We start from the raw sequence: 26,315 nt of genomic DNA, 5'->3' as shown, positions 1-26,315 counted from the left end.
AGAAGGTCTCCCCGGCGAAAAGTCAACCAACCAGGTACTTGTCCCTTGACTTTTCAGTGTCACATGAATGGCATCATGTTTCTACAGCTTGGCTTTATTAATATACACCTCTTCTTGTGTGTCACAGGACGGTGTTCTCGTGGACGAGTTTGGTCTTCCTCAGATTCCTGCTACATAAACAAGTGCTTCTTTTCTGCACTCGTTCTAATTTTAGATCATTTTTTTGTATTTATCCAAATGACACTCCCTGCCTTAGCAAACCAAAGCTTCTACTGTCTAACAAATGATGGAAAACTATCTCTTTTTATCAGGTTTTGTAATTAAAAGTTGTGGTTATTCTATACGAGTGGGCTTTTTCATACATATCTTAGGTGACTTGGGATTCTCTTATATTTGTACAGTCTTCTCAGCAGTGCATTTGCCAAGAACAAAATAAATTATATTTTTCAAACAACACTTCACATTGTGTGAAATACTAAAGTCATTATTTGTTTAAGAACTCACTTTATTGCAAAGTTATGTAGAAGTGCATAATTGATAACTTAAAAAACATTCGTTGGGTACTGACATCTTAGCAAAAATAAATACCGATTTCGTAAGAATATGCTCTAGAAAAGGCAAAAACCTCTGATTTGTCACATCCTCCACATGTTCATCATATCATCACCAACTCAACCTGTAGGTGTGAGGGAAGATTTTTTGGTGCAGATATGCTACGACGCTGGTCATGGTTTCCAGGTTATCAAATTCATAGTAAGGGATCTAGAAAAAAAAAAAACACCTTGATCAGTGAGAAAAACTCCCTCAGGAACAAAGTGGTCAGAGTAAACGTGAGGGACTAACCTGAACAACTTCATATCCAAGAAGTCTCAGGTGTCGCTGCTTTATGGCTTCTTTCCCGAGCAGCTTCCTCACGTTTGTAGTGAACCTCTTTTGTCCATCAATGCAAAGAGCAATTCTGTAATTAAACATCAGCATGTCATTGAGATTTCACATCTGGTACATGAGAAATATTTGGTATAGCAAAGAACTTAAAAAAAAAAAAAACACAGCTTACCTTTTGTACACATCATCAGTTTGACTGGCAGGCAGCACATATCCGTCTTCATCTAGTTTTATCTCCACATCTACAACAACAAAACAAAAATGATAAGCCATTTCCAGGCAAACTAAAGGAAACACTCAAGAGCTAAACAGCTGTTGTGAAGTCTGTTACCAAGTGTGTAGCAATATGGTGTCAGAACTTTGGATCCAAAGTATGAACGAGCCCCGAGCAATTCAATCAGTCCAGTTTTCACAGAGTTGTATAGATGCCCGTCCGCTGGTGTCTCAATCGAGCGTCCAGTAGTGAGGAAAGACTTGACACGATACTTTGGAAGGAGCCTGGGACCCTGGGGGGGGGGCAGGAGAAATTTATCAGTACAGAGGGGTCCACGAGTCTGAGATACTTGAAGTTGTGAAACATTTGGTGATTTTTATTGTTGCTGATATTATTCTGCCTCTGTTTGTTTGTTTTTTGTGAACAAAAACGATGTAACATGTTTATGCTGCATCTACAAACTGACAAGGAAAACCATCAGACCTGACTGAGGGAGTTTGCAGACACCATCTAAAAAAACTTACTTTGCATAGTATATTGAAAATAATTAATACTTTGGGTCCCCCCAATCTAAAAACATGAACAAAAAAAATAGTATTTGATATCAATAATTAGGTCCATTTTCAGGTTCAATTTTATTTGCTTTTGTTGTGAATCTCTTTCTTCTTGTTATTTAAACTGAAACTTCTGTTACCTCAGTTTGACACTGTGTGGGATCATAGATCAAAGGTGTTACCGACCCTTAGTTTAATCTCAAATGTCAGGGAAATAAAATTAGGGTTTTGCAGGTTTTGAAAAATGTAATGAAGCAAAACTCTGTATTTTATCAGGTAAGTGGACTGACACTTGTAATACTGATGTCATGAAGTCCAAGTGTGTAAAACACAACTTCTGTCATATTTAACCCTCAGGGTAGTTTTAAATATTTTACCTGATAGAAAGGACACTCCAGCTTCACAGTCATGTAGAGCTGAGTCAGCTGTGCCAGGACGAGCCGATCCATTCTTGCATCTTGCTCTTTAATACAAACATAATCACAAAAATGCATGTCAACAAGAGACAATCATTACATCTTTAATCATGGCACATTCTTGGTGTCTTGGCAGGATAATTTACCTTGCAGCTGCTCGAGGAAGTAACTGCTAAAGACTTTGGAGACAAAATTGACAGGGAACCTCTCGACCAGTGTGCAGGCGTGGAGCAGGTTGAGCAGCGTTCGAGGCTGGAACTGTGAAAAGCGTGTTTGCACGATGTTTTCAACTTTCCTGAACACTTGAGCTGCATTAGGTGGCAGGTATCCAAGCATCCCGAAAGCCATGATCTGCCTGGCCACCTGGCTGGTGTTGTAGTTATCTGCTCTGTACACAAAGCTCTCAGCAACAGCGTCAAACACAGTTGGGGACAAAACATTCCTCCTGCCAAAGAACTGAATCACCTTGGTGACCGTCTCAGGATGGGAAGTGAATGCCATTGTAGGAACGTACTTCTCCAGTGCCTCGACAAAGTAATGATCACTCAGCCCAAAGTGGATTAACGCCCCAACCACAAGGGTGAGCTCCTCATCAGTAAAGTAGGGTACATGCCGAACAGCCTGCTTACACAGGTTGATCACTAGAGGCATGGCCTGATTCTGCCTTAGTGTCACAAGAGCATGAAGCAGCACACTGATGGCAGTGGAATCCATGCGAGAGGCGACTGTCAGAGAGTGGGTGTGCATGGCATTCAGCAGATCACTGTATTTTCCATCATCACCCACACCACCTTGCAGAAGCTTATAAACAGCAATGAGATCAGAGAGGCTCCACTGGGCAGGGCCCTGCTTCTGGATGTGCTCCATCACCTGCTCCAGTATCACACAACCAGGACCCTCTATGGCTAGCATTGCCTTGCCCAAGGTACACAGCTGCTGTATGCTCAGCTTCCCACAGTCTAGCCTATCCTGACTCTCAGACATCAGCCGCACCATCAGAGTGCTCCATGGATCCAAGAAGAGGCGTGTACACGCCAGTAGGGCTGATACCAGCCCAGCATCTGTCAGTCGCCCAGAGTCCTGCTCCAGCTGAAGGCACAAGGCCCTGATAGTGTCTTTCTCCAGCACTGTTGGGTCCTTCAGTGAGTATCCATCCTGCTCCAGGTCGGCCACCCGATGAAGCGCCGCAGCAGCCATGGTGTCAGACAAAATCTCCACCGAGCACAACAATTTGAAGACCTGACGAGAGGAGGAGCAACTCTCCAGTCGCCGCTGGAAACCCTGCTCCTCTGCAGCTGTGGGACGATGCAGCTGCGCTAAACGGAGGTGCGGAACAGAATCTCGGTGGAGTCTCACGGAGCTGCTGACAATGAAACACGGCTCCCTGGCGATGGTGGTGAGTCTCCGAACTCCACGGGCCGACTGAGGGTTCTTGCAGCCCTGGCTTCTGACGCAGGGGCAGGCGACACATGAGGGCTGACCTGCACTGCTAGTTCTCAGGAGCCTGGTGAGGGGGCACACAGATGCAACATGGGGGCCACGGTGAATCCCGATCTGCCAGAACAGCGGTACCTTCTGTATTATCTTCAGGGCCATGACCCTGCTCCAGAACTGCTCAGACACAACTACATCAAAACAACATGAGGAAGAACATATGTCAACAAAGCATATCACAAAAATATCAGCGACGACAAAACTCAGCCTCTTTCTGTGCTTCTCTCATTACCGACAAGCCAACCTTGATGGGCTGGCTGTTAGCTAACATTAGCTATGTAGCCGCTAGCGTACCAGGTAGGCCGGATAATTCGTGCTTCTTTTCCGGTTATTATCATGGCTAACACATAAACTGTGGAACGCAAACAACACAAGGAACACACCACACGGAACAGTCAAAATTCATACCTGGACTTTCCGTGCATAGTGAAAAGGTCGCCTCCAAACCGGTCCACTGACATAGGGGAAGTCGACCCAACGTGTTTCCGTAAGCGACAGCGAGGCGTCCACGGACATCTCGTACATCTGTCAATCGATAGTTGCTAAAGTATGCTAAAAATCAAACACTTAATTGAGTAATAATGAAAGCGGAAGTGCATCACAAATATTACTTGAAGAGAGGCGTCAAATGTTGAAACCCCAGTTTGAAAACATAGTTTACAATTGTGGTTTTATTGAGACACATTTTTAATAAGTTTACTTAATATTTATATGCATGTAATTGTTTTAAAGTCATTCACTTTTTTATATTATATATTTGTATCCTATGACTGTGAAATAACCAAGGGTTCAAGTAAGTTTTTGATGCCATCCTCCCGACTATACATCTTCCCACAGAACATGAAGGCACCACACCAGTTATCAAAAACATAAATATCCATCCGGGAGGGTCGCGGGGTGTGCTGTGCATATAAGTAATTAATGGCATATTATTATACAAGCTACTTAGGTTTACTTCAACTCCCCTTGTAGGTACATGAACATAACACAGATAAGTGTTTTCATAAAAGTTGTATTTGTTAAAAACTCTATTTTAATTTGTAAGAACTTGCATTTTTATTTATACTGTGAATAAATTGTGGATTTTCAGTGTCACCTTTAGATAATCTGACTATGCTGTTATTCCAAAAAGATTATCTAGATTGTCCACCACCTTACAACTTTAAGTGCCTGTACAGGCTAAGACATGTCTTTAAGATAAAAACAACTCTGCTGATTAAAGATTTTATTACACTATATGACATCTTGTAGGACACAATTAATGATGCACATAAAAACCATTAGCAGCATTTAATTTTTTAGATGCTTTATTCACCTTGGGCGCAACAATGAATCCCAAAGTCATTTTCATGTCATCTCTGAACTTCCTTTTTGATGAAAGAATTCTGCTCGTGCCCGTCTGCACTCGCCCCAAAGACATTTGGTGAGGCGGGAGAGCAGACGTGTCAAGACTTGAAGCTCCTTACATGGAGAAAACTTAAGCATCTAATAGTTAGACCCTCAAGCAAAAAGACAGGGTAATGCAATCCTCATTTCAGTTGGAGTTTATGGAAGGGAAACACCACAATATACCTTGATAGAGGGCTTTATTTAAAAAGTTTATATTATAAAATGTAAAAATTCAGCTATACCCGATCACATGAATTGCAAAGACTCATCCCCCTAGAGTTTCCATGGTGCTGCCACTGTACATCTTAAATGACAGGAAAAAAGTATTTCAAACAGTATCGGATTAATGTGTACATTTAGGTAAAGTGGAAGTTCACAACAAAAGAGTGGATAGTTATTGCTTTGGCTTGTTTAAAAGGGTTGTATACTGGTGATTTGAGACATGTAGCACGGTCATCTAGCTGATGGAATAGACAAGGAGGGTGAAGACGACTTGTGTGCTGGTGTGGCTCTTTAATCGTCCTTATCCTTGGCACCATGCTTTAGAATGCGCGTGAACTCCACATAGTTGAAGTTGCTTTTCTTGTCAATGGGCGCCTCCCTGAAAAGCTCGTCCACCTCCTCATCTGTAAACCGGTCGCCCATTGTTGTCAGCAGCTCTCTGAGGTAATCTTCCTGGATGGAACCTGGAGAAGGAAAATCATAAGAATCAATAACATTTCTTAAGACTTTTCTTTTGCAGGCAATGATTTCATATCTAAATTTAAAACCAAGCTGTCTTTATGTAGCTAGATTATTCAAGGCCCAACAAGGTAACTTAAGTCTGCATAATGCATTTTAAAAAATACAGCTTAATATCAATATGAATTACAAGATGTGTGTACAAGTGGAGAAAATGCAATAATACTAACATTTAAGGTTCATACAAAAAAGGTATCACTTTCCTCTAAATACATTTTATCACTTTAGTCTTAGTACAAGACAAGTTTACTGATTTTTTTTACCTGTGCCTTCCTCATCAAAGCAGGCAAACGCATTTCTGATCACATCCTCTGGGTCTGTGCCATTGAGCTTCTCTCCAAACATGGTGAGGAACATGGTGAAGTTAATGGGTCCAGGAGCTTCCATCATCATGGCCTCCAGGTAGTCATCATTTGGATTTTTACCTGTATAATGAGTTATAGTGGAGGTATTAAGTTTCAGCAACACGCCAACACAATTACATATTTGGATCCGACTACATCTCATCCTCGAAGCTACTCATCTGAGGAGCTTCTTCCACTCACCCAGAGAGGCCAGCATGTCGTGAAGGTCCTCTTTGTCCACAAACCCGTCACGGTTCTGGTCAATCATGTTGAAGGCCTCCTTGAACTCCTGAATCTGGGACTGGTCAAACATGGCAAAGACATTGGACGTAGCGCGCTGAGGGCGCTTCTTTGTGGTCTTTCCCTTTGCCCTTTTGCTAGACATGTTGACGGTTTGTTTTTTTCTACCTGTGGAGTTAAAAAAAAAAACAAGAAAACATTCACAAATCTCAGATTTATTTTTTGGTGCAAACAGCCAGTACTAGAACAGTGGTTTTGAGGGTTATGGCAGATTTTGTTATAGTGAACAATTTTTTTAGATGCGTGTTGCCCAACCATCGAGTAAAAGGTAGATGGTTCATATAATGTTTAACTAACCATGCAGTTTTACTGGGTCGATGGGTCATCATATTGAGAGATGTTTCAGCTGGTGAAGTATAATCTAGTTTGATAATTCTTATAAATGATCATTGACAGCTAAATTAATCACTCTTCAAAGAATAACAATACTTAATGATCAATGGAAAGGTAATTCATCTAGGGACTGGATACTGGACTTACATGCCAATATATCGGGAGTGCTTGGGCCAATAACTGACACCGAAGGCACTTTAAATGTTCTTCCAGGCAGAGGTCATTTAGTTTTAGTTAAATTAACATATTTTGCATTCTCATTGCAGATATAGATATGATTTTTTTTAGCAATATAAAGAATCAAAAACCACAGAATGTAAACATGGCAACAGGAGACAATCTGTTGCTAATGCTGAATGGATCATGCAGTCACTATCATCCATACCGACAACTCAACATTTCATCCTCTGGCAGTGAATCCCCAGTGTGGTGTCCCATACTGAGCTATAAATGGGAATGACCCTCATCTTTCTGGGTTGTTCATCACAGAGGCTTCACAGGAGGTCAGAAAAATTACTGATGTGAGGACAGATGCCCTTATAAGGCAATGCCTTCAATGCAGACTCAAACTGTCCTACAGGCACTTCTTCATGTTGACACGGATACCTGCATTTCTGCTCGTCTCAACTGGCTTCTTAACAGCTAGGACTATACAAGAGTCAGGCCTTATGTCAATACAAATTTAAGTGAAATATTTTGGGGACACTGGCGATCAATGTATGCTGAAATATGAATTAGGTCTACAATTGACCACTTTTAACTTTAAATGTATAGAAATGGATAATTATTGAATTAATGAACTATTCACATATGAACTGTTCCCAAAATTAAGACACCTTATATTTCTTTTTCTTGACAATGTAGTTATTTAACAATGTTCAAACCTACGCCATTTACAATGAAAGCTAAAATTGTTAAGTGTTTCCAATTAATTATTACGTGAGTTATTGTACTAACAGCTAAACACAATTCATTGCAATGTTTTTGTTAGGTGTAAGATAAAATCTCATTTGGAAGTTTCAGGCTTCTCATAATTTAAGATTTAAGATTTGTTTTTTATTCAAGTCATTGATAACATTGTGGATATCTTCAAGATACGGACTGGTCAAAATATATTTTTAAACAAGTTGATGTGATCGTGAATACAATCCACTGATCGTAAATATTAGTAACAATAACACTTGTTATTTCATTTACAACCGTATGCATAATATACAATTAATTCTCCTATGCTGATTTGTTGTATAAAAGGAGTCCAAACACACTACATAACGTTGTATTACCTAAAAGTACGCACTTCTTAGACCGGATGGTTCGCGGCCTAGTTTAAGCCACATTAAATGATTCGCGCACTTTAACCTGTGCACAGCAACCCGATATAAGAAACGACATATATGAGATTGTAATAGCCAATAACTTTATACACAATAATATAAAATCTCAATGGCGTTTATAGTACCAGACGTCAGCTGTCTATATGTTAGCACTGCGGCTAACAGTTAGCCGTGTTTTTAAGGCTTTCAACCTTACAGTCAAAATTACTCGATAGCTCGTTACTAACACTAGAAGCTTTTATATTTTCAAACGTAGTGGGGTACCCTGGTAGCAATTTGTTTAAAATATACCTAATTGCTGTATATACAGCAATGAAATCACAAACATAAAGTCTTACCTGACGAGAACCTGTCTTGTTAGCTAGCCCGTCGATGCTCTGCTTCTCAACCACCGCCCTTCACTTCCTCATAATAATGTTGGTTTCCATCCAGAACACTAGAACAAACCAATTGTGAAAAATGGGGGCGGTAGTCAACCAAACAACCAATATTACATATTTAAAAAAAACACAATTAATGGTTTGCCTGTATCTGCATACTACAAATCAACATATTAACAAAAATATTTTCGCAAACGGAACAAAGTATTTCAGCTTTGGATGTAATATAGTACCTAATTCAGGTTCACACCCCCGGTGGATTATATGAAGCTTCCACAATCGCTCCTTTGACATTCCTGGATATGCCCTTTTAAGGAGAGAAAGAACACATCCTCACTGGCATTGTACAATTACGGGAAGGTAAATGGGCACTTAAGGAACTTTTTTATTGTAATAAAACATTTCAGGCATATACAAATAATCATTCGAAGTAGAATTCCTGCCTTTTTTTAGGAAGGTCACTCCTCTCAGTGAGAATTTGACCTGGATAAAATTGACAGAGAAAGAAAAATTAGAGTAACCTTATACACCAAACTAAAACAAAACAATAAAGGAAAAAATGTTGATGGGATGGGTAATAATAGATACATAGAGCACGAGTCATACAACAGTTGTTCAGGTCACTGCTGTAGAGGGAGGCTGACTGCTGCAGGGCTTTACCAGCAAGATGTAGAACTGTTGACTCACAAGTTAAAACAAGCCACATCTGTCTTTTTGTCCGGCTGTCCTATCACTTTCAAAGACAACAGAATGGCTGAACATGTGCCATGAGCTATTTATAGTTATTCTATACTGTACGAATCAAACACATTTTGATCTGTAGTGTACAGTTTGAAAACATTAGGGTATATTGATTTTGTGATATGTCATCGTCCGTCCTCGTGCAATACAATTATTGATACCCAGGGCAAATATCGATATTTTAATGAACAAATTATGACGCTCTAAAGTAAACAATCCCTGCTTCATGTCTCCTCAAGGTGCCCAAAGAAGAGGGAGTTTACAGCGGGATAATGGCAGAGAAAGCTACATTAAGAGATGCCCCATCAACGTTCAATACATAGACTTTATGCACTTTGTTCTCTATGCTGTGAATAAATAGAGAAATCCTGCACTTCACAAACGTTGTGCAATGTAATGATTATCACAGAATCGTTGTATGGTGATATTATTGGTATCGTGGACCATGTATTGTGTATCGCATCATGAGGTACCCTGTTATTCCCACCCCTAGAAAACATCATAGGTACACAGTTTATAAATACAATTGAAGATTCATGGGGGAAACATGTTGAATAAAAGTTAAAAGACATGTCATTAAAGGCTAAGATTCTATTTTAAAATGTTTACAAACTCAAATAAAAAAAAAAAACCATTCATGAATCCCTCAATACAAGACAGCAAAACAGCTGTCCCTAGAAATTGTAGTGTTGCATTAAGCCACTAGAGTGCACTAGTTTGATAGGAAACGTTTCATTTATGCAGCCTTATTTGAGCAATTCTTTAGGTTTGATAGTTTGTCTCTCTGTTACCTAATCTTGTGTGAGCTCAGTGAATATGTTCATGTGTACAACTGTTAAATTGAAAGTTCATATAGCAGCAGTGTAAGGAAATCACACAAAGCCAGACTGAAAATAGTCATAATTGGTCCCTTGAGACCTTAGTACAGGAGCTGGAATCTTTTGGACAGCTGAACCTGGATACACACCGAAAACTTGGAAGACTGATTACATTCACTGAAGACCTTTAGGTGGTAACAAACCACTGATGTCTGAATGGGGGGTGTTGACACTGTCAATGTCAACAAAACTGAAAGTTGCAGGCCTTATGGATTCATTACCACATTAGAGTATAGGTGTCAATATTCTAGTTCTAAGGTGATATAATTGACTGCAAACTAAAAATAGTAAAGCACCAGTGTTAATGTAGATTTATGCAGTGTGTGACACTACTAAAATACCCCTGGATACAATTGGATGAAGTCATTTAGTGACTTTATTATTACATTACATTATATAATGGAAATATGTATGTACCTGTTTCCCTAAAAGATAGAAAGAATGAATAAAAGACATAAAAAGTCACATAAGGTTTTATGAGGATATGTATAAAGCTCAGATGAAAATACATGTAAAAACAAATAAAGAGACATAAAACATGGGTAAAAAAGACTCTGTACTATACGAGCTGTGACTGGCAGCTGTTTCGTAACTGGGGTTTATAGTCGGATTAGTTTAAGCCAAAAATGTTTGAAATAAAAGCTACAGCGAGACTGAATTTGATTCTTTAATCCTGAAAGTTCCTGTACCTATATTGTCTTATTTAAACCCCAAAGCTCACTGTATATCAATCACAATATATCATGACAAGGGCAATTTTGTGTATCGCATGACATCTAATTTCCATGAGATGTTTGGCAAATTAATTAAATTATAATTTAATGTATATTACTTAAAACATATAGATATAAAACTTAACTAAAAATTGTGCAAATTTGACCCATCTGTGGGTCCTCAACCAGTCTTTGGGAATCACTGATCTAAACTTTTGACCTGGCTGCACAGTGTCTCTTTGTGACATTTTTTTGTTCCAGTGTGGTCATGTTGTGGCTTGTGACACATGTTATCTTCAATTGACTCCATGTGATATTAGACATCATGTAGCACTGTGACCTTAATGTCCCCTGCATTGTTGATCCCTGTTTATGGGCTGACATTGCAAACTGCTCCCATAACCTCTCAAATATGTTGTCATGATGATCTGACTGTGGGGACCAAAAAGGCCTCTGAAGGGTTCAGGGACATATTTGCCCCACGGAAACTTATCAGGTGTTTGAATGGCTGTCAATTTCCAAAACAACTTGTAACCATCTGTACGAGTGTAATTAAATATATATCTACCATTACAGGCTTTCAAAAAAAACAACAACTTTATTTACTTATTTGGTTCACAGTTATGTGAATTTGTTTTTTTTCATCACTGTTTCATTCACAGCAGCTTTCACCTCCACAAATGAAATAAAAAGTCTGCCACTGGAGTAATAGTCTTCCTTTTTACCTGTCACCTTTTCTTTCAGTTGCTTTTAATGAGCAAAGGGAGACAAGAGGGGACATTTGAGTATGTCCACAAATAATCAAGACTGAAAGAGAGAGTGACAAAGAGATAGTGACTGGCATTCACTGAATGTGAAGCAAGTAACAATAGCATAGCTAAAGTTAGCCACAGCCACAGCTGAGACTGCTGTTGTTAAACCTCTGCTTATAAGTCACTGAGGTCTTGATGGACATTAAAAGAAAATAGTAAATGTAAGTAAAATATCACTAAAACTAGCACTTTTTAACATTTTGGGTGCTTTTATGTGGTTGAGCTTAGCAAATCATGTTAGCCAAAACATTGTTAGCCAAACAAGAACTGCATGGGGTTGAATACTCGTCGTTTATTAACATAAGCTACACATCACCCTTACAAAGCCTGGTTGTACAGCTGCTACTGTATTATATATGAAGAAAATAGAAGCCACAGGGAACCTAAAGGTGTCACATTTGAGTTGAGATGCAGAAATAAACTGGAGCTCAGGTAAGAACATTGGCCCATGTCAGCCCAACTTGAAATAAGCCAAACATTGTGTCTCGTTTTAGAAAAATAAGCTGCCAATGGAGTAAACCGATTTTTAAACAGAAATATGTTTTATATTTCCATGCTCCAACACACCTGATTCCAGTAGTCAGCTCGTCAGTAACCTCTGGAAAAGCCAGGTAACGATCCATTTATTTGAATCAGGTGTGTATACCTTAATTTTTCATATTTGCACACACACCACTCCATGATAGTGAATTTCTCTTCATCCTTAACACACAGTTGTGAACACAAACCAGGAGCAGTTGGAATTGTTGTTGTTTCAGCTTGTTACTGGCAATTAAATCTTAAAGTAAGCTGTAGTGTCTTATTAAGACAAACTTATATTATATACGATTATTTTGCGAGTGCAAAATGTGCTTATCTTTCTTTCTAGGCAAAGAAATAAGAACAATTTCTCAGAAATTAGGCTTATTTTACTTTCCTGAAACTACATTGTCTCTCCCGTTTGGCTGTAACAATGTCAGAAAATTAAGCATAACTCATTTTCGGAATGAAGACAGATAAAATTGTATGTTTGCATTCTGATGTAAAGAATTTAGCTTTGTTATTCTTATTTCATTTTTTACAAATGACAGACTATATTGCATGTATAATCCCTGTGTCAATCAATTAACCATTTTTTTTGAAAAGCAAATGCAGACAGTAATAAATGCACATTTCATTTAAGTGTAAGACTTAAGTGTAAGACAGTGCAAACAAACCAAGTGTTTACCAGCAGAGGCATAGGCAGAGACATGCACATGCACATGTAAATGCACTTCACTATCAGAGCTGCCTTGCCCCCCCAGCTCTGCTCTCAGCTATATTTATCTCCACCCTCACCATAAAAGGTTGTAACTTCTGCTTGGACACTCTGGCGAGGGCCAATATTATTTTTGTTGTGTAGACCGCAGCCCTGTAAGCACCTACCTGTATAGGGTCTGCTGGGATATCAAGCTGGGTTTTAAGGCTGGAGTTGGATCATATTTTCCCATAAAGCTTTAAGTTTGAGGATTTTTTGCCTGGGGTAAGTGGCTTCTGTCGTGCAGGGACGTGATGTGATAAGCCAGGTTGTAGTTGTTTCATGTGTCTGTCCAAGCATGACGGGAATGTGCCTTATTGCCTGAATCTTGTCTTGCTAGCTGATGTTGCAGGTTTCATGATAATTGAAACAATTGTCATAGTTGTTTCCATGTTTGATAAAGAGGATTATATGCATTGTTGGCTGTTAGTATATTTTTTTAATTTACTCACACTGCCATCATGGGATTGTATTTTCTTGTCCACATCTATATTTAATGATAACAATTTCAAAAGTCAGTTAAAGGGACCACAGTATATGAAGATAACAATAATTCACCTGCTCTTGAACATCAACTAACCAGACAGAAAAACAGATAGGAAGCAAGAAACTTGGAAACTCAGGGCTCGTACAGGGAGCGGCCTGCAGCATGTCTGGATCTATACCATTCTACCAGAAGCATCATCGCCACTATGACCGTGGCTACCGTAGAAAGGAGATGGAGTCTACGTTGAGCCAGTACCAGGCCAGCAGCAGCAGCAGCAGCAGCAGATACATGGCTGGTAGCAGCTCCTCTGTCAGCAGTAGGAGCAGAGGGTAAGCAGGGGGGGCAATGAAGAGGATGGAGGGATGTGTCCTACCTTCATCAATCTATGTCTGTGGAAAGCCCTACTGCCCTCCCACTCTGACTCCCCTTAACCCCCTCCAATCCAACTGATCAAGTTCACCTTCATCACAGTCATCTAAAGGGATCATCTTCACTGCTTGATAATGACAACAAGTAACCATCCTGCTTCACTGTTTGTCTTTCAGTTTGGTTGAAAACAGCCTTGAATCCTGCATGAAGGTTTTGGCATGTGGACTAAGAGATGCCCCTTGTGTGCTTTGATGCATGTTGACTAACTGTGACAACAGTAGTAACTAGTCACTAGTAACAAAGCAGTTCATAACAGTGCAACATTGTTACGTAGGCTGTTATGCAATGGCTGAGTTATAGTATAGCACTGACTGAAATAGAATCTTGACCTGTGCATACCACTGTTGGGGGAGATAATGAGAAGTGACAGTTTCTCAGACTTAAAGACTGAACGGCCATCATCTAGATTAATAATCTATAATACCCACTCTTATGCTCATTGAGGTGTTTAATTACCTGAGTAAACAAGGACATTTAAATAAAATCATGCAACAACAAAAAATTCCTATACAGACATAACAAAACAGCCATTTTCCATTTACAGTGTCCAGCAAGTCTTTAAATACTCGGGCCTGGAGAGTGTGAACAGGTCATAGAGCTTAGGTTTTACTAACACCATCTGATCTTTGCCTTCACGCTCTGGCCAACACATTAGAAATCTGTGCTGCAATGGGGAGGATTATGATCTGATGATTTAACAGGCTGGGTGGCTTTAATGAAAATATATGACATTGACACTGTTCTATGGGATAACCTGGTCTGGATTTAAAGAAAAACGACTCTTAGAAAGTCAAGGGGATGTAAATGATCAGAGCTGAAGGAACACTGACCCAGATAAATATGAGGAAAATGAGGGCAGCTGCCCTCTCGCCCCTCTCATGCCCCTGCCTCCTTATCATGTTCTGGTTATCTTACACCCTGTGCTTCCACCCCCAACTCTCCAGTGTGTCAGATAGCATTTCCCATTCCTCCAGAATAACAAAGTGAGTGGAGTCTGAACGTGTGAGCAAAACAGAGCTCCTGGATTAAAATTGTTTGCTTCTATACTGGTGATAACTTTTTGCAATTTGTCTTGAGGCATTAGTTAGTTGTGAATAAATGATGTAACATGGCTTTGATTTACTGCAGATTATGCATTCATATTATATGTCGTTATCAGCATCAGTTATACTCTGTGGATGTAGAAACCCACATACATTGAACTATATTATTTAGAGGATTGTTCAGGTGCTTTTATGATTCAGTAATTGTTTGAGATTGACTGGTTGTGATTTGCTGAATTTGAAAAACAAAAGGTTTAAAAACACTATAATCAAAACTAAACCATCTACACCTCCTTCCCACTGAACCCTTGACTAGCACTCATCTACCTGTGACCATATCCCCACATGATAATGCTATTATTGTATAATCAAGCAGTATGCCAGGCTGATTATATTCTGTATGTCTCAGACTGAAAGTGTCCTCACACTCTGGGCTGGAACAGAGCAGACTGAGTCCTGTACCAAATAGAGCAAAGCCAACTTACTTGGCTGTGGACAAAGAAAACCAAATCATCGGTTATGTAGTGCCGATCTTCAGGGGCAGGTAATAAACACCTCACCCATGAAAAAGTGAAAATCAAAAAAAATGCTGTTCTCTTAAAGTCATCTCTATCTCTTACTCCCCACATTAATCCACATGGCTGTGCTCTGCTGGATCCCAGTCAAGAGTTTGTTACAGGACTTTCAGATACAGAGGAAGCAAGGGTGAGGGACACTGCTGCATACATGGCTCGCAGGGATTTGTTCACCAGTGGCGTGGAGATGGAGAGGTCACAGATCTCCAGGAAGGAGGCCATGCGCGAGTCAGCTGAGCGCATCTCTCTGAACAAAAGGGTCAGTGAAGGTGTTACAAGCTTTCTCAAGGTCATAATTTATCAGGTGGATTCGTTTTATATCACATTTCATGTTGGTTAATTGTTGCTTAGGGCATCACAGTAGATCACTCAAATGCACTCTCTGGAGTACGACTTAATTTCACATGTTATCAGCTATAAAAACAATTAGATCATCAGCATAGCTGTTTATTCCTGTGGGTATGTGGGTGTTATTACTACTAATGTTTACACAAGGGAGATATTTATGTCTGAGTGATTACATGAAGTACCCAGCCATTCAATGAACGACATTAAAAACCACAGTGAACACCCTCACTGTAGCTGTCTTACGTCTGCCAAAAAGTCTTATTACTGGGCGACAAATGCCACAGGAGATCGTGTTTCTTGAGAACACAGGGAAGACGTGTCTCAGTGGTGTTGTCATGTTATGTGCTGAGTTACTGGACACACAACGAGACAGTCACCCCTAGCTATTCATAGGACACAATGAAAACACACTGTTACCGTAGCACGTGTTGCAATGTAAAGTCCAAGTTGCATGTGTAAAAAAAAAAATACTGTTTGTTGTTAATAAATGCATTGTGGATTCCTGTTGGGAGATATGTTTTTACATTTGCTGTTAATGTGGTAGTTCAGGTTTTTTGACGTGAGGTACTGTCACATGCTCCCTCACAGAATACATGGCTGAAAAATCAGATTTTAAGCCCCTTAAAAAAGGATAATGTAACCAAATCTATGCATGTCTGTGCCTGTGATAGCCCCTGCATCAGTCTATAGATGAAGTCAGTGTTTTTTTTACCTCACAAGGACACAAAAACTGCTGGTCTACTGCGGCCTCGTTTGATAAGTTTATGTCACTTTGGAAAGAAGAATGTAAAACACTCAAACTTCAAAATAACACATTTAAAATCAGTGATGGAGGCCATGGATCAACAACTCCTGTGTGCCGTGATGTAAAATTACAGATTTTCTCTGTGGCCTTAGTGAAACACATTTCAGTTTCCAGTCACAAGAAGCTGTTTAATGTTGAAAATTTACTGTTGGAGATATTCTTTAAGTCAATGTTTCTCCTTCCTGGTCCTCTGGACCCACTGTCCTGCATGTATTAGATATTTCCCTGCTCCAACACACCTGATTCAAATAGTCAGCTCGTCAACAAGCTCTGCAAAAGCCTGGTAACGACCCATTCATTTGAATCAGGTATGTTGGTGCAGGCAAACATCTAAGCATGCAGGGCAGTTTGTCCTGAGGAGCAGGAAAGAGTAACACTGCTTTCGATGTCATAGATGTGTGTAGATTTATGAGATACATATTTTAGTGGCCATGGATTAGTGAGGCAAGCGTATGGTTTTCTGTGACAAACAGACACGGTGCAGAGCAAAGTCAGCACTGACCACGTGTCAGAACTTCACAAGATCAGAAAAACGGAAATATGACTGTGAAAGTTCATTGTTAGCAAAGTTGAAAGCTGAATGTTCTACTCTGCAATCTTTAGCTCCATGAACACGAGGAACACTTCAAGCGCATGAACGAAGACAGCCTGATGCACGCCCCGGAGTTTGTGATTAAACCTCGCTCCCACACAGTGTGGGAGAAGCAGTGTGTGCGGCTGCACTGCACTGTTACTGGCTGGCCCGAGCCCCGGGTCGTCTGGTAGGTCTCCAACACAACCTGGTTATTTCTTGCTCCTTCATCTTTTTCCTTCCTTTCACCTTGTTCTTCCTTTACTTTTTTCTTCCTTCTGTGTTTTCTAATTCCAACTACAAGGTACAAAAACAATGTGCCAATTGAACCCCTTGCCAACCCTGGCAAGTATAACCTTGAGAGCAAATACAGCGTGCATTCACTGGAGATCAACAAGTAAGTCTGACTTCCCCTAAAATATCCCTGTCTAACGTGCCTTTAAACAGACGCCTGCTGCAGGATCATGACCGGTAAAAAAGGGATTTATTTCTACAAATAATCTAAATACTAAACAATTTCACCAAATATAATCAAGTGGTACAAATGCGTTAAAGGTCCAGTGTGTAAGAATTAGTAAAACTGCATCATTCAGGAAACTATGGTGGCCTTTGCATACCAGAAAGGATGTTCTTTGTTTTCAAAGCAGGCATCTGCTGCGAAAAACACATTTTGTTGATTTGCACATAGCAGGGCAAAATGGCAAGTACATAAGAACACAGAAATGAATTATTCTAAGGCTGTGAAAATCAAACTTTTTTATTTCAAACGGAACCTTTATGGACTGTTTATTAAATTGCTGCCAATAAACCCACCTACAAGTTACACCCTGAGAGCTTAAAATAGCATCAGTGCTCAATTTTCATTATTGTAGCAAAACCTGGCTTGCTTTTTTAGCACAAAGAACAGAATCATATCAAGAAGACAAATGATAAATGCTGAATAAAACTAAAACACAAGGCAAGTCAAACACAAAATCCTAAATTCAACAATGAAAACTAAGAAAAAAATTCCCAGGTTTAAACATATTTCATAAAATGAAGTAAACATTTCTTATATTATGTCTCGATCATTGGTTCCCATCATATACAGCACGTTCAGAAACACCAGACTGTGTAGTGCAGATGACATCACCACTGGTGTCTATTTATTGCCGGCGTATTCCTGGCCAGGAATTATGGAAGACTTCACAGTCAGTCCTCACATTGTCGGTATTATTTACATGGTTGAAAGGGCTGAGGTTGAAATGTGGGGGAAGGGGAACAGCTCAGTTCTCATGAGTCCTTTAGGAGAACATTCAGTGTGTATCGTGGACACTGATCACTTGATCGTCTCGTCTTTCAGATGTGATTTCGATGACACGGCGCAGTATCACGCCTCTGCCATGAACTCCAAAGGGGAGCTCTCTGCGTTTGCCTCTATCATTGTTAAACGTAGGTCCAACCTCACATCCCAGTGTTGATTCTTGAAAATATCTCAAATCACAAGAAAACAAACTACACTCTACACCTGTGATGTCTCACATGGTTTACATATTTTATATTCTAGCTATGTTCTTTAATTGACATGCATAAAGAGAGTGCTTTTCTTTTCCATAGGGTTCAAAGGGGAAGTTGATGAGTACCTGCCATCACCGAGGCGTAAGTGTTTATTCACAGCGTTATTGTTGTCTTTAAATATGCTGCTTCATTGTGTATTAATTTGCTAACTAATGGACAAATTGCAGCTGCTAGCATGTTAGCAAAGGAAGATGCTAAGCAACATTCACTTTCATTTTGTTCCTATGATGAATGTGGTTCATAATCCACTCAGCTTATAGCTTTCGCTTTATTCCTCATTTTCTTGGTGTGTGTATTTAGCTTGACTGCTCAACTTTCATCCACAGCTAAATGCTAACTCTGATAGCTTTTCTGCTGCAGCTAACCTAACGCCGGTAAAATGACGTGATGATATTAAGTGATCATTTTTGCCTTACAAGTTTTTAAGCTGACTCAAAGTTAAAGCAATGCTTTTGCTTTATCATTGTGCTGCATTGTACATAACTAACGATTATTTACCCATCTCGGGTTGTTTTACATCAGGGGTTCTCATAGTTTCTGGGGGCCGGGGGAATGCTTACATTGGAAAAAATCTTCCACAGACCCCTCTCATCATTCTTACTTAGTTTACTGCCATATCTACTTTTAGTTGTGAAAAAGATGTAAAACCATTGCACATTTGAACTTCTAAGTGGTACAGCAGTGTGTCCAGCATCCATGTCCCTAGAAAGTGAAGATTTGGTTCCATGTCTTTGAAAGCAAACGCTTGCTGATGCTATAGTGCATAGTCACAGTAATGGCTGGGTTAACAAACTTGAAATGGTGTCCAGTAACCCAGTCTTTTAGCATTATTTGTAATAGTTTGTTAAATAGTAGTTAAATATATCAAAATTCACTGTAACACTAGACACATGGATTGTCCTGGACAATGAGGTTTGAGATTGCTACCTCCTTTTTAAATGTACTGTTCATTTTCTCATGGATCCCCAAGCTATGGGCTTATGGACCCTCAGTGTTCGCTGGAACCCTACTTTGAGAACCACTGGTTTAGATGGTGTCAGTGTTGAGTGGGGGGTGGTGGGGATGCAGGGCTGGTGGAACAGTGGGTGCTTCTGCAACTAACAACTTTCTTGTCTCTTTGATTCTGCCGCAACAATGCAGGGGCCGTTTCTCAAGGTAACAGGTTCACAGAGATCTGGTTTGAAAACACTTGTGAACACACATTTTGGTGAACTTGATGCTTCCACTATGTGTCCGTGCATGGCCACTCACAGTGAAGTTCACAGTGTTTCTCCTGTGTCTTTAGTCCTGTTGGAGAACAACGGTCTGTTATTCTCAACAATGTTACAAGTGTAGTGTATATACTGTATGTAACATTGTGTGCTTATGTTTTCATGTAGTTCAGTGCAAGATCTTCAACTGGTTTTCCAGTCCTTTGCTGCTGCTTTTGTTTTACTGCCTCGACTGCAAATAGATTTTTAGTGCCAGTTGATGGTTTCCACTTTCAGTAATAGGGCATAGAAGGTGTACATAATATTTGTAATTTCAAAAATGATCATTTCCGCCTGGAAAGTATTCAGTCAGCACCACAACAAAGACCACACATTATCTTGTTTATTTCTGTTTGGTGTGCTTCACTGTTCAATGCATGGACACAAGTTATTTTATTTCATGCAGTTTTTTGTGTGAGCACTGATCTGTAGTCACAGTCACCTTTATTTAGTCTGTTTTTGCTTGATACATGTGTTCATGTTTTTTTGTATGTGGCAAAAAGTTTAGACCTCTGTTCTCTTTCCGTTTTGATGTGGATTTGCCCTCGATTGAAGACGGTAGTTTGTTATTTTACCAAAACCGCATTTGCCAGATTTGCACAATAACGCCACTCCAAACTTTGACTTTTTCGTAGATGGTCCAGTGTCTGAATATGGCATCAACTTCGAGACACACATCGTCGATAGGTTTGGTGTGTCATTTGGAAGAGAGGGGGAGACCATGAGTCTGGGGTGCACAGTCATCATCTACCCTACTCTGCATCGCTACCAGCCAGAGGTGCAGTGGTACAAAGATGGTTAGTAAACAACTTTTGACTTACAGTTTTTCAAAGCCCTTTCAAACTTCAAACAAAAAAGAAAAGAAAATGTGGACTTGAAAAAGCCATAAATAAGCTTTCATTTGTTGCCATATTGTTTTTTTTAAGATGCTAATGTTGTTTCCCAGATGTTCTGCTGTCTCCATCCAAATGGTATAACATGCACTGGAGCGGCGACAGAGCCACACTGACGCTCACACACCTCAACAAAGAGGACGAGGGTCTCTACACTCTGCGCGTCACCACCAAGTCTGGATATGAAACCTACTCGGCCTATATCTTCGTCAGAGGTGAGCCCTTAAATGTCTCTCAGTTCATCATAAGGAGAGGGATAGTAGAAACTCATCCAGTCATGCTATTGTTGTACATCAAAACATCAACTGAAATGTTACTTCATGCACGTAAAGGAAAGATCTCAAGCCCTTAATTCTTAACAATCCTATGTATGTCCACACAGACGGTTTAAATGCAACCCCAGTCAACAGTAGATAAATACAACCAGATGTCCCTGGCTTTGTTTGTGTCAAGTGATGCCATCACTCCGAGGTTGAAGTCAGCACAGCAGCACGTCCTCTGGCACCTAATGACCATACCATGTTTAATGGTCAAATTGTTTCTTTAATGGGAGAGTGATGGGGTTTTAAATAGGATATCTCTAATAGAGACACAACAAAGTGGCAACTCACTGGCATCTGTTTGAAAAGGTTGTTGGTGATAATTATTTTAGCATTTAGAGACAATCTGACCTTTGAGGTTTGGGCTTATTGTACAGAGGAACCATGTTGAGTATGAACAAGCTAGAAAATTGATCCACCTGCTCAGGGTCGCAGGGTAAAGAAGAGGCCACGTGCAGACTCCATATTAAACTATTATGTGATCCTGACTGCTATTTTCAGAGAGATCAGCTGTGGAATGAGTGAGTGTGAGCACATAAAAAGAAACAATAGGACGTCATGTTCTTTTATAGGTGGGACAAAATGTTAATGCCGGATCACATCATCATCCTGACCACAATGATTTGATAATGCATTTCAGTGGTATACACAGATCTCTTTCCTTACAGTGGCATATACAGTAAGACAGCAATGAGGCTAACAATGGTAGTTAAAACTGTATTCTGTAACTTTTAAATAAAAACAAACCATAGTCAAATGAGTTCACACAATGCTGAGTAAGCCTATCAACTCCACACGTTGATAGGCTGTGCTTCTCAGTATAGTCGCGTTTAGATGTTACCCGGTGACATTCACTTGCTGCACAAAGGTGAATTAAATTTATCTCAAGACAGATGGAGCACTAATGTGAGACAGGGTTTAAGTTTCTACTAAGAACTCTACTTCTAAAAAAACGTTGGTCATGTTGACAGCAGTTTGAAAGGATAAAACTGATATAAACACTTACTGTCCCCACCCACCCTTGCGCTGCTACTGCATACGCACACACCTCAGTCAGGTCTGGTAGTTTTGCCTGACAGAGCCTGATTACAGAGGAAGGACATGGCATCCCAAAATTGTTCATTTTTGTTCATGAAAAGGCAAAAATAATAACAGCAACAAAAATCAACAAACGTTACAAACGTTGCAATTCAAACTGACCAAAATACATGCTCTTGTCTGTACCACTGAAGCTTTGATGTGCCCTCACTTGACTTGACTTGACATCTTCATGTTGTAAGAGTCACTGCTCTTTTCACTGCTAATTCTGTCCTGCCACTCACTGCACTTGACTTGTGTTTGACTCGAGGACCAGAGATGTCAAACCCTGCAGCTACACAGTTCAACACCGGGCATAACACATTCAAATCAATAGAAATTAACTCTGTGTACATTAATAACTGAGTTTTTAAATATTTGTGTTTAGATTCTGATGCTGAGATTGAAGGTGCACCAGGTGCTCCCCTGGATGTTCGCTGTCTGGATGTCAACAAGGACTACATTATAGTCACTTGGAAGCAGCCAGCTGTTGATGGTGGAAACTCCATCCTGGGCTACTTTGTGGACAGGTCAGTTATTGTCAATTCACCATGATGTTACAGCAAGTTTGTGAGCTCCAGGTTTAAAGTCTTGAGTTTAACAGGTTGGGCCTAATTGAGAGCTCATCCACTGCATGGTCTACACCTGCAAACCTGGATGGTACTAGTTGTCAGTTACATGTCACCATGTTAGGTTTGGATAGTTCCAAAAAAATATAAATATAACAAACCTCTGACAACATACACTTACTGGAACTCAGATTTACTGGAAATTGGCAACACTGAGGGAGATTCCAGTGACACATACTTTATTCCAACAATATCTATTTGAATACTAATCATTTCCATATGTGATTGAAATGTCTGATATACGTACAGGTGTGAGGTTGGCACCACTCATTGGATCCAGTGCAATGACACTCCAGTCAAGTTCGCCCGTTTCCCTGTGACCGGTCTCGTGGAGGGTCGCTCTTATATTTTCCGCGTGCGTGCCGTCAACAAGAGTGGCATGAGTCACCCGTCCAGAGTGTCTGAGCCTGTGGCTGCCATGGACCCAGCAGACCGCGCCCGCATGAGAGGTACAACTGAACTACACGTCCAAATCAGTTTTATTTCTATAACTCAAATGCACAAATGTTTTTGTCCTAGTGGGCTTTACAATCTGTACATGTAGCTACATGTAGGAACTCTACCCCACAGAAAAACCTGGGAGTATGGGTGCCTTCCCCTATCCCATACACATTGGAGTAGCTTGATTAGAAGTAGAATCGGGTAAAGAAAAACAGGACTGGTTGACTGATTGGCTCCTTAAAACCAGAGATAATCAGGGTACAAACAGGAGAGTCACAATCTGAGTTGGGCCCCCCAAGAACAGTTAAATTTAAATATCAGCTATGTGTAGGAAAATACAGTGACAACATGGTTGGAAACCCCTCAACAAGGCTCAGTGCCACTGGCTGTCTTCATTTTGGGTCCACATAGAGCCCCTGGCCCCTTATCTGAAACCCTGAACATCTCTAGAGGTGCCCTTGCTTAAAGTTATGGAGGAAAATGCTATTTGAATATTCAATGGCATATTTCGTTGAATATTTGAAACTCCAGCTCATGAGCAAGTGAAAGTAATGTAGGGTTCACAGGAGCAGCATAGGAGATGCATTCAAAGACCCTGGTAGTTTGAATCTCTTCTGCAGGATTTATAGATTGAGTTTAGAGGAGTAACTTCAAGATTTGACTTTATATACTCACGAAGTCCACTAACTTAATGCCACCTTGCAATAATAGATGCGCCACAAATTAGGTTTTGTTTTTATAAATTGTCTTACTTTTACTATAAATGACTGTAAATGTTTGTTTCATTTAACTTGAATTTGATGATTTATTTGCTTTTAGGAACTTCTGCCCCCTGGACCGGACAAATCATCGTCACAGAGGAGGAGCCTGCAGGTAGGAAGTTATCATTGCTATTTTACATGAAGCCCAGTAACAAGAAGGGCAGGTTCACTCAGTTCAACTCAGTGTCATATTATCCTATATTATATTTTGGCCACCAGAGGGCGTTGTTCCAGGCAGACCCCTTGAGCTACAGGTTACAGAAGCAACCAAGAACTATGTTGTCCTGAGTTGGAAGCCACCTGGGGAGAAAGGCCTGGAGGGAGTCATGTACTATGTGGAAAAGGTAAATGATATTTTTGTTTGATCTGTCTTCCATGTCTTCTTCTTTGGTGTATTACAGAAGGTGGCTTCTGCAATATTGCGTTATTGCCTCCTTCTCTTTCCTTGAAACTAGCTTTCTGTAATAGTCCCTCCTTGGTGTGCAGCTCAGTCTCTGTCCACCTGACTCAGTGTTTTTGCCTAGTTAAAATTAGGTTTTGGGTGGGGCCCCCTGGTGGGCTATGAGATCACTGCAGATGAGCAGTGAGAGTGTACAAAGCTTTTTCCTTTTTAAATTGTGCAATTAAGCTTAAAATAACTGTAAAATATGAATACATACTATTTAAAAAATGTAGAGCACAGGCCCACACAATGGCGTAGTGGCTAGCACTGTTTCGTCACATCATTAAGGTCACTGGTTCTAATTCCAGTTCGACCCGGAAATTTTAAATGGTTTTAGAACATTCTTAAGTTTGCGAGTCACTGCTCGAAATCATAAACTGTAGATATATTTTGTTGTTCATTTGTGCACCTGTGATGGACAACAGTTTGACCCCTGCCCTCTTCTTTGTCAGTGTGTCTCAGGCACAGACAGCTGGCAGAGAGTGAACACGGAGATCCCTGTCAAGTCTCCTCGTTTCGCATTGTTTGATCTCGCTGAAGGGAAGTCCTACAGTTTCCGCGTCAGGTGCTGCAACTCTGCCGGTGTCGGTGAACCCTCTAACCCAACTGAGGCCTTCACAGTCGGTGACAAGCTTGGTGAGAAATCAACAGAAATGGAGACACTCAGGCTTTATGAAAAGTAGAAAAGCTTTTGTTTGTTTGTCATTTAAGTTCTTTAGATGTACTTTGTTCCTGCCTGCAGATATCCCATCTGCCCCAGGCAAAGTGGTTCCCACGAGAAACACCGACACGTCAGTAGTTGTGTCTTGGGAGGCGTCCCGTGACGCCAAAGAGTTGGTGGGATACTACATTGAAGGGAGCATCGTGGGCAGCCACGTGTGGGAGCCGTGCAACAACAAGCCGGTGAATGTAACCAGGTAAAAATAACACTTTTTTGGCAGGATTTGGCAGGATTTTGCTTATTTTATGGACGATAATGTGCCACAATCATAGAATGAAACATGATTTACAGGTTCATCTGCCACGGGCTGATGACAGGAGAGAAGTACGTGTTCAGGGTGAGGGCAGTGAACGCAGCAGGGCTCAGTCAGTTCTCACCGGAGTCTGAGCCTGTGGAGGTGAAGGCTGCTATTGGTGAGTCAGATGAAGACCAATTACAGTTTATTATATGCTTAGATTTTTGGCTTAAAAGAAAATCCAACTTGAAGCAAATTAATAATTTATGAAGCAAATAAAGTATAAAAGTTGTTAAACAAACAGCTGTTGATGTTTGCATTTCAGAGTCCATTTTGCTTTTGGTCATTTGTCTGTGAGCTTCCTTGTTTTAACATTGTAGCATATTTCTAGAATTATACAGTAATTCATAATCGTCTTGGTGATATCAGAAATAGTTTCAGTTTTTCATATTTGACAAACTTTTGACTAATTCAGATGCCGCAGATACAACATTAAAGAGTAGCCAAATTACCAATAACATTCTATTTCTATTTAAATATCATCTTACTACAAGGAACATTCCCATAGAAACATTTTCTGGAGTTTCATAGTAAATACAGAAAACCATATTCTGAAGGAGTTAAGCAAGTTTAGACAATGTGATTTTACTTTTTGTTTTAATTTTAAACTCATTTTCAAACAAAATGAATTGTGAAATGTCAACATCAAAAACTGCTGTTTAGTGAAAGTCTTTACTCTTTTAATGCATTAAAAAATCGTGTTTTATTAATAGAGGATGTTGTAGGCTGCTGTTGTTCTCCTGAGACATGTCTTCAGCTGTGTCCATCATCAGCATCCACTGTGTGCACCCACACTCTCTCCACCGTGGTCCCACGTGTTCACCCTATCACTTTATTCTGCACTGTTCTGTATCCCACCTGTCCACC

At 40.1% G+C, this 26,315-nt stretch overlaps 4 protein-coding genes across 6 annotated transcripts in view; 2 read left to right on the top strand and 2 right to left on the bottom strand.

Annotated features, from left to right (window-relative positions):
- The window catches only part of chmp5b (charged multivesicular body protein 5b), a 3,042-nt gene extending 2,586 nt beyond the window's left edge, over positions 1–456 (top strand). The window contains exons 7-8 of the mRNA XM_044028671.1: positions 1–34; positions 128–456. The exon at positions 1–34 is cut by the window's left edge and continues 82 nt beyond it. Coding sequence (XP_043884606.1) covers positions 1–34; positions 128–178 — 85 coding nt within the window. The 3' untranslated portion in view covers positions 179–456. The remainder of the gene's footprint in view (positions 35–127) is intronic.
- Positions 457–487: 31 nt separating this feature from the next.
- Positions 488–4,119, bottom strand: fastkd3 (FAST kinase domains 3). The gene is made up of 7 exons (XM_044028658.1): positions 3,972–4,119; positions 2,216–3,694; positions 2,031–2,116; positions 1,217–1,391; positions 1,058–1,127; positions 844–958; positions 488–762 (listed from the first exon to the last, which is right to left on the bottom strand). Exons 2-7 carry the CDS (start codon positions 3,663–3,665, stop codon positions 664–666), a joined length of 1,995 nt encoding a protein of 664 aa, XP_043884593.1. The 5' UTR covers positions 3,666–3,694; positions 3,972–4,119; the 3' UTR covers positions 488–663.
- Positions 4,120–4,852: 733 nt separating this feature from the next.
- On the bottom strand, positions 4,853–8,420 carry myl12.1 (myosin, light chain 12, genome duplicate 1). The gene is made up of 4 exons (XM_044028684.1): positions 8,343–8,420; positions 6,239–6,445; positions 5,957–6,118; positions 4,853–5,638 (listed from the first exon to the last, which is right to left on the bottom strand). Exons 2-4 carry the CDS (start codon positions 6,420–6,422, stop codon positions 5,466–5,468), a joined length of 519 nt encoding a protein of 172 aa, XP_043884619.1. The 5' UTR covers positions 6,423–6,445; positions 8,343–8,420; the 3' UTR covers positions 4,853–5,465.
- Positions 8,421–12,891: 4,471 nt separating this feature from the next.
- Positions 12,892–26,315, top strand: part of myom1b (myomesin 1b) — a 28,412-nt gene continuing 14,988 nt past the window's right edge. For 2 of the 3 annotated variants that reach the window (XM_044034936.1, XM_044034928.1), the window contains exons 1-18: positions 12,892–13,029; positions 13,388–13,620; positions 15,173–15,307; positions 15,426–15,597; positions 17,095–17,252; positions 17,367–17,459; positions 18,405–18,493; positions 18,659–18,700; positions 19,760–19,774; positions 20,505–20,666; positions 20,816–20,977; positions 22,548–22,689; positions 23,038–23,237; positions 24,049–24,102; positions 24,210–24,334; positions 24,885–25,068; positions 25,175–25,349; positions 25,445–25,566. In XM_044034936.1, coding sequence (XP_043890871.1) covers positions 13,454–13,620; positions 15,173–15,307; positions 15,426–15,597; positions 17,095–17,252; positions 17,367–17,459; positions 18,405–18,493; positions 18,659–18,700; positions 19,760–19,774; positions 20,505–20,666; positions 20,816–20,977; positions 22,548–22,689; positions 23,038–23,237; positions 24,049–24,102; positions 24,210–24,334; positions 24,885–25,068; positions 25,175–25,349; positions 25,445–25,566 — 2,197 coding nt within the window. In that variant the 5' untranslated portion in view covers positions 12,892–13,029; positions 13,388–13,453. The remainder of the gene's footprint in view (positions 13,030–13,387; positions 13,621–15,172; positions 15,308–15,425; positions 15,598–17,094; positions 17,253–17,366; positions 17,460–18,404; positions 18,494–18,658; positions 18,701–19,759; positions 19,775–20,504; positions 20,667–20,815; positions 20,978–22,547; positions 22,690–23,037; positions 23,238–24,048; positions 24,103–24,209; positions 24,335–24,884; positions 25,069–25,174; positions 25,350–25,444; positions 25,567–26,315) is intronic. The other variant, XM_044034944.1, reaches the window with a different exon arrangement.

The sequence above is a fragment of the Solea senegalensis genome, linkage group LG1 (genome assembly GCF_019176455.1).
Source record: "Solea senegalensis isolate Sse05_10M linkage group LG1, IFAPA_SoseM_1, whole genome shotgun sequence".
Taxonomy (NCBI): domain Eukaryota; kingdom Metazoa; phylum Chordata; class Actinopteri; order Pleuronectiformes; family Soleidae; genus Solea; species Solea senegalensis.
Note: the sequence above shows the minus strand (reverse complement) of the source record. Positions and strands in the feature narration are given on the sequence as shown.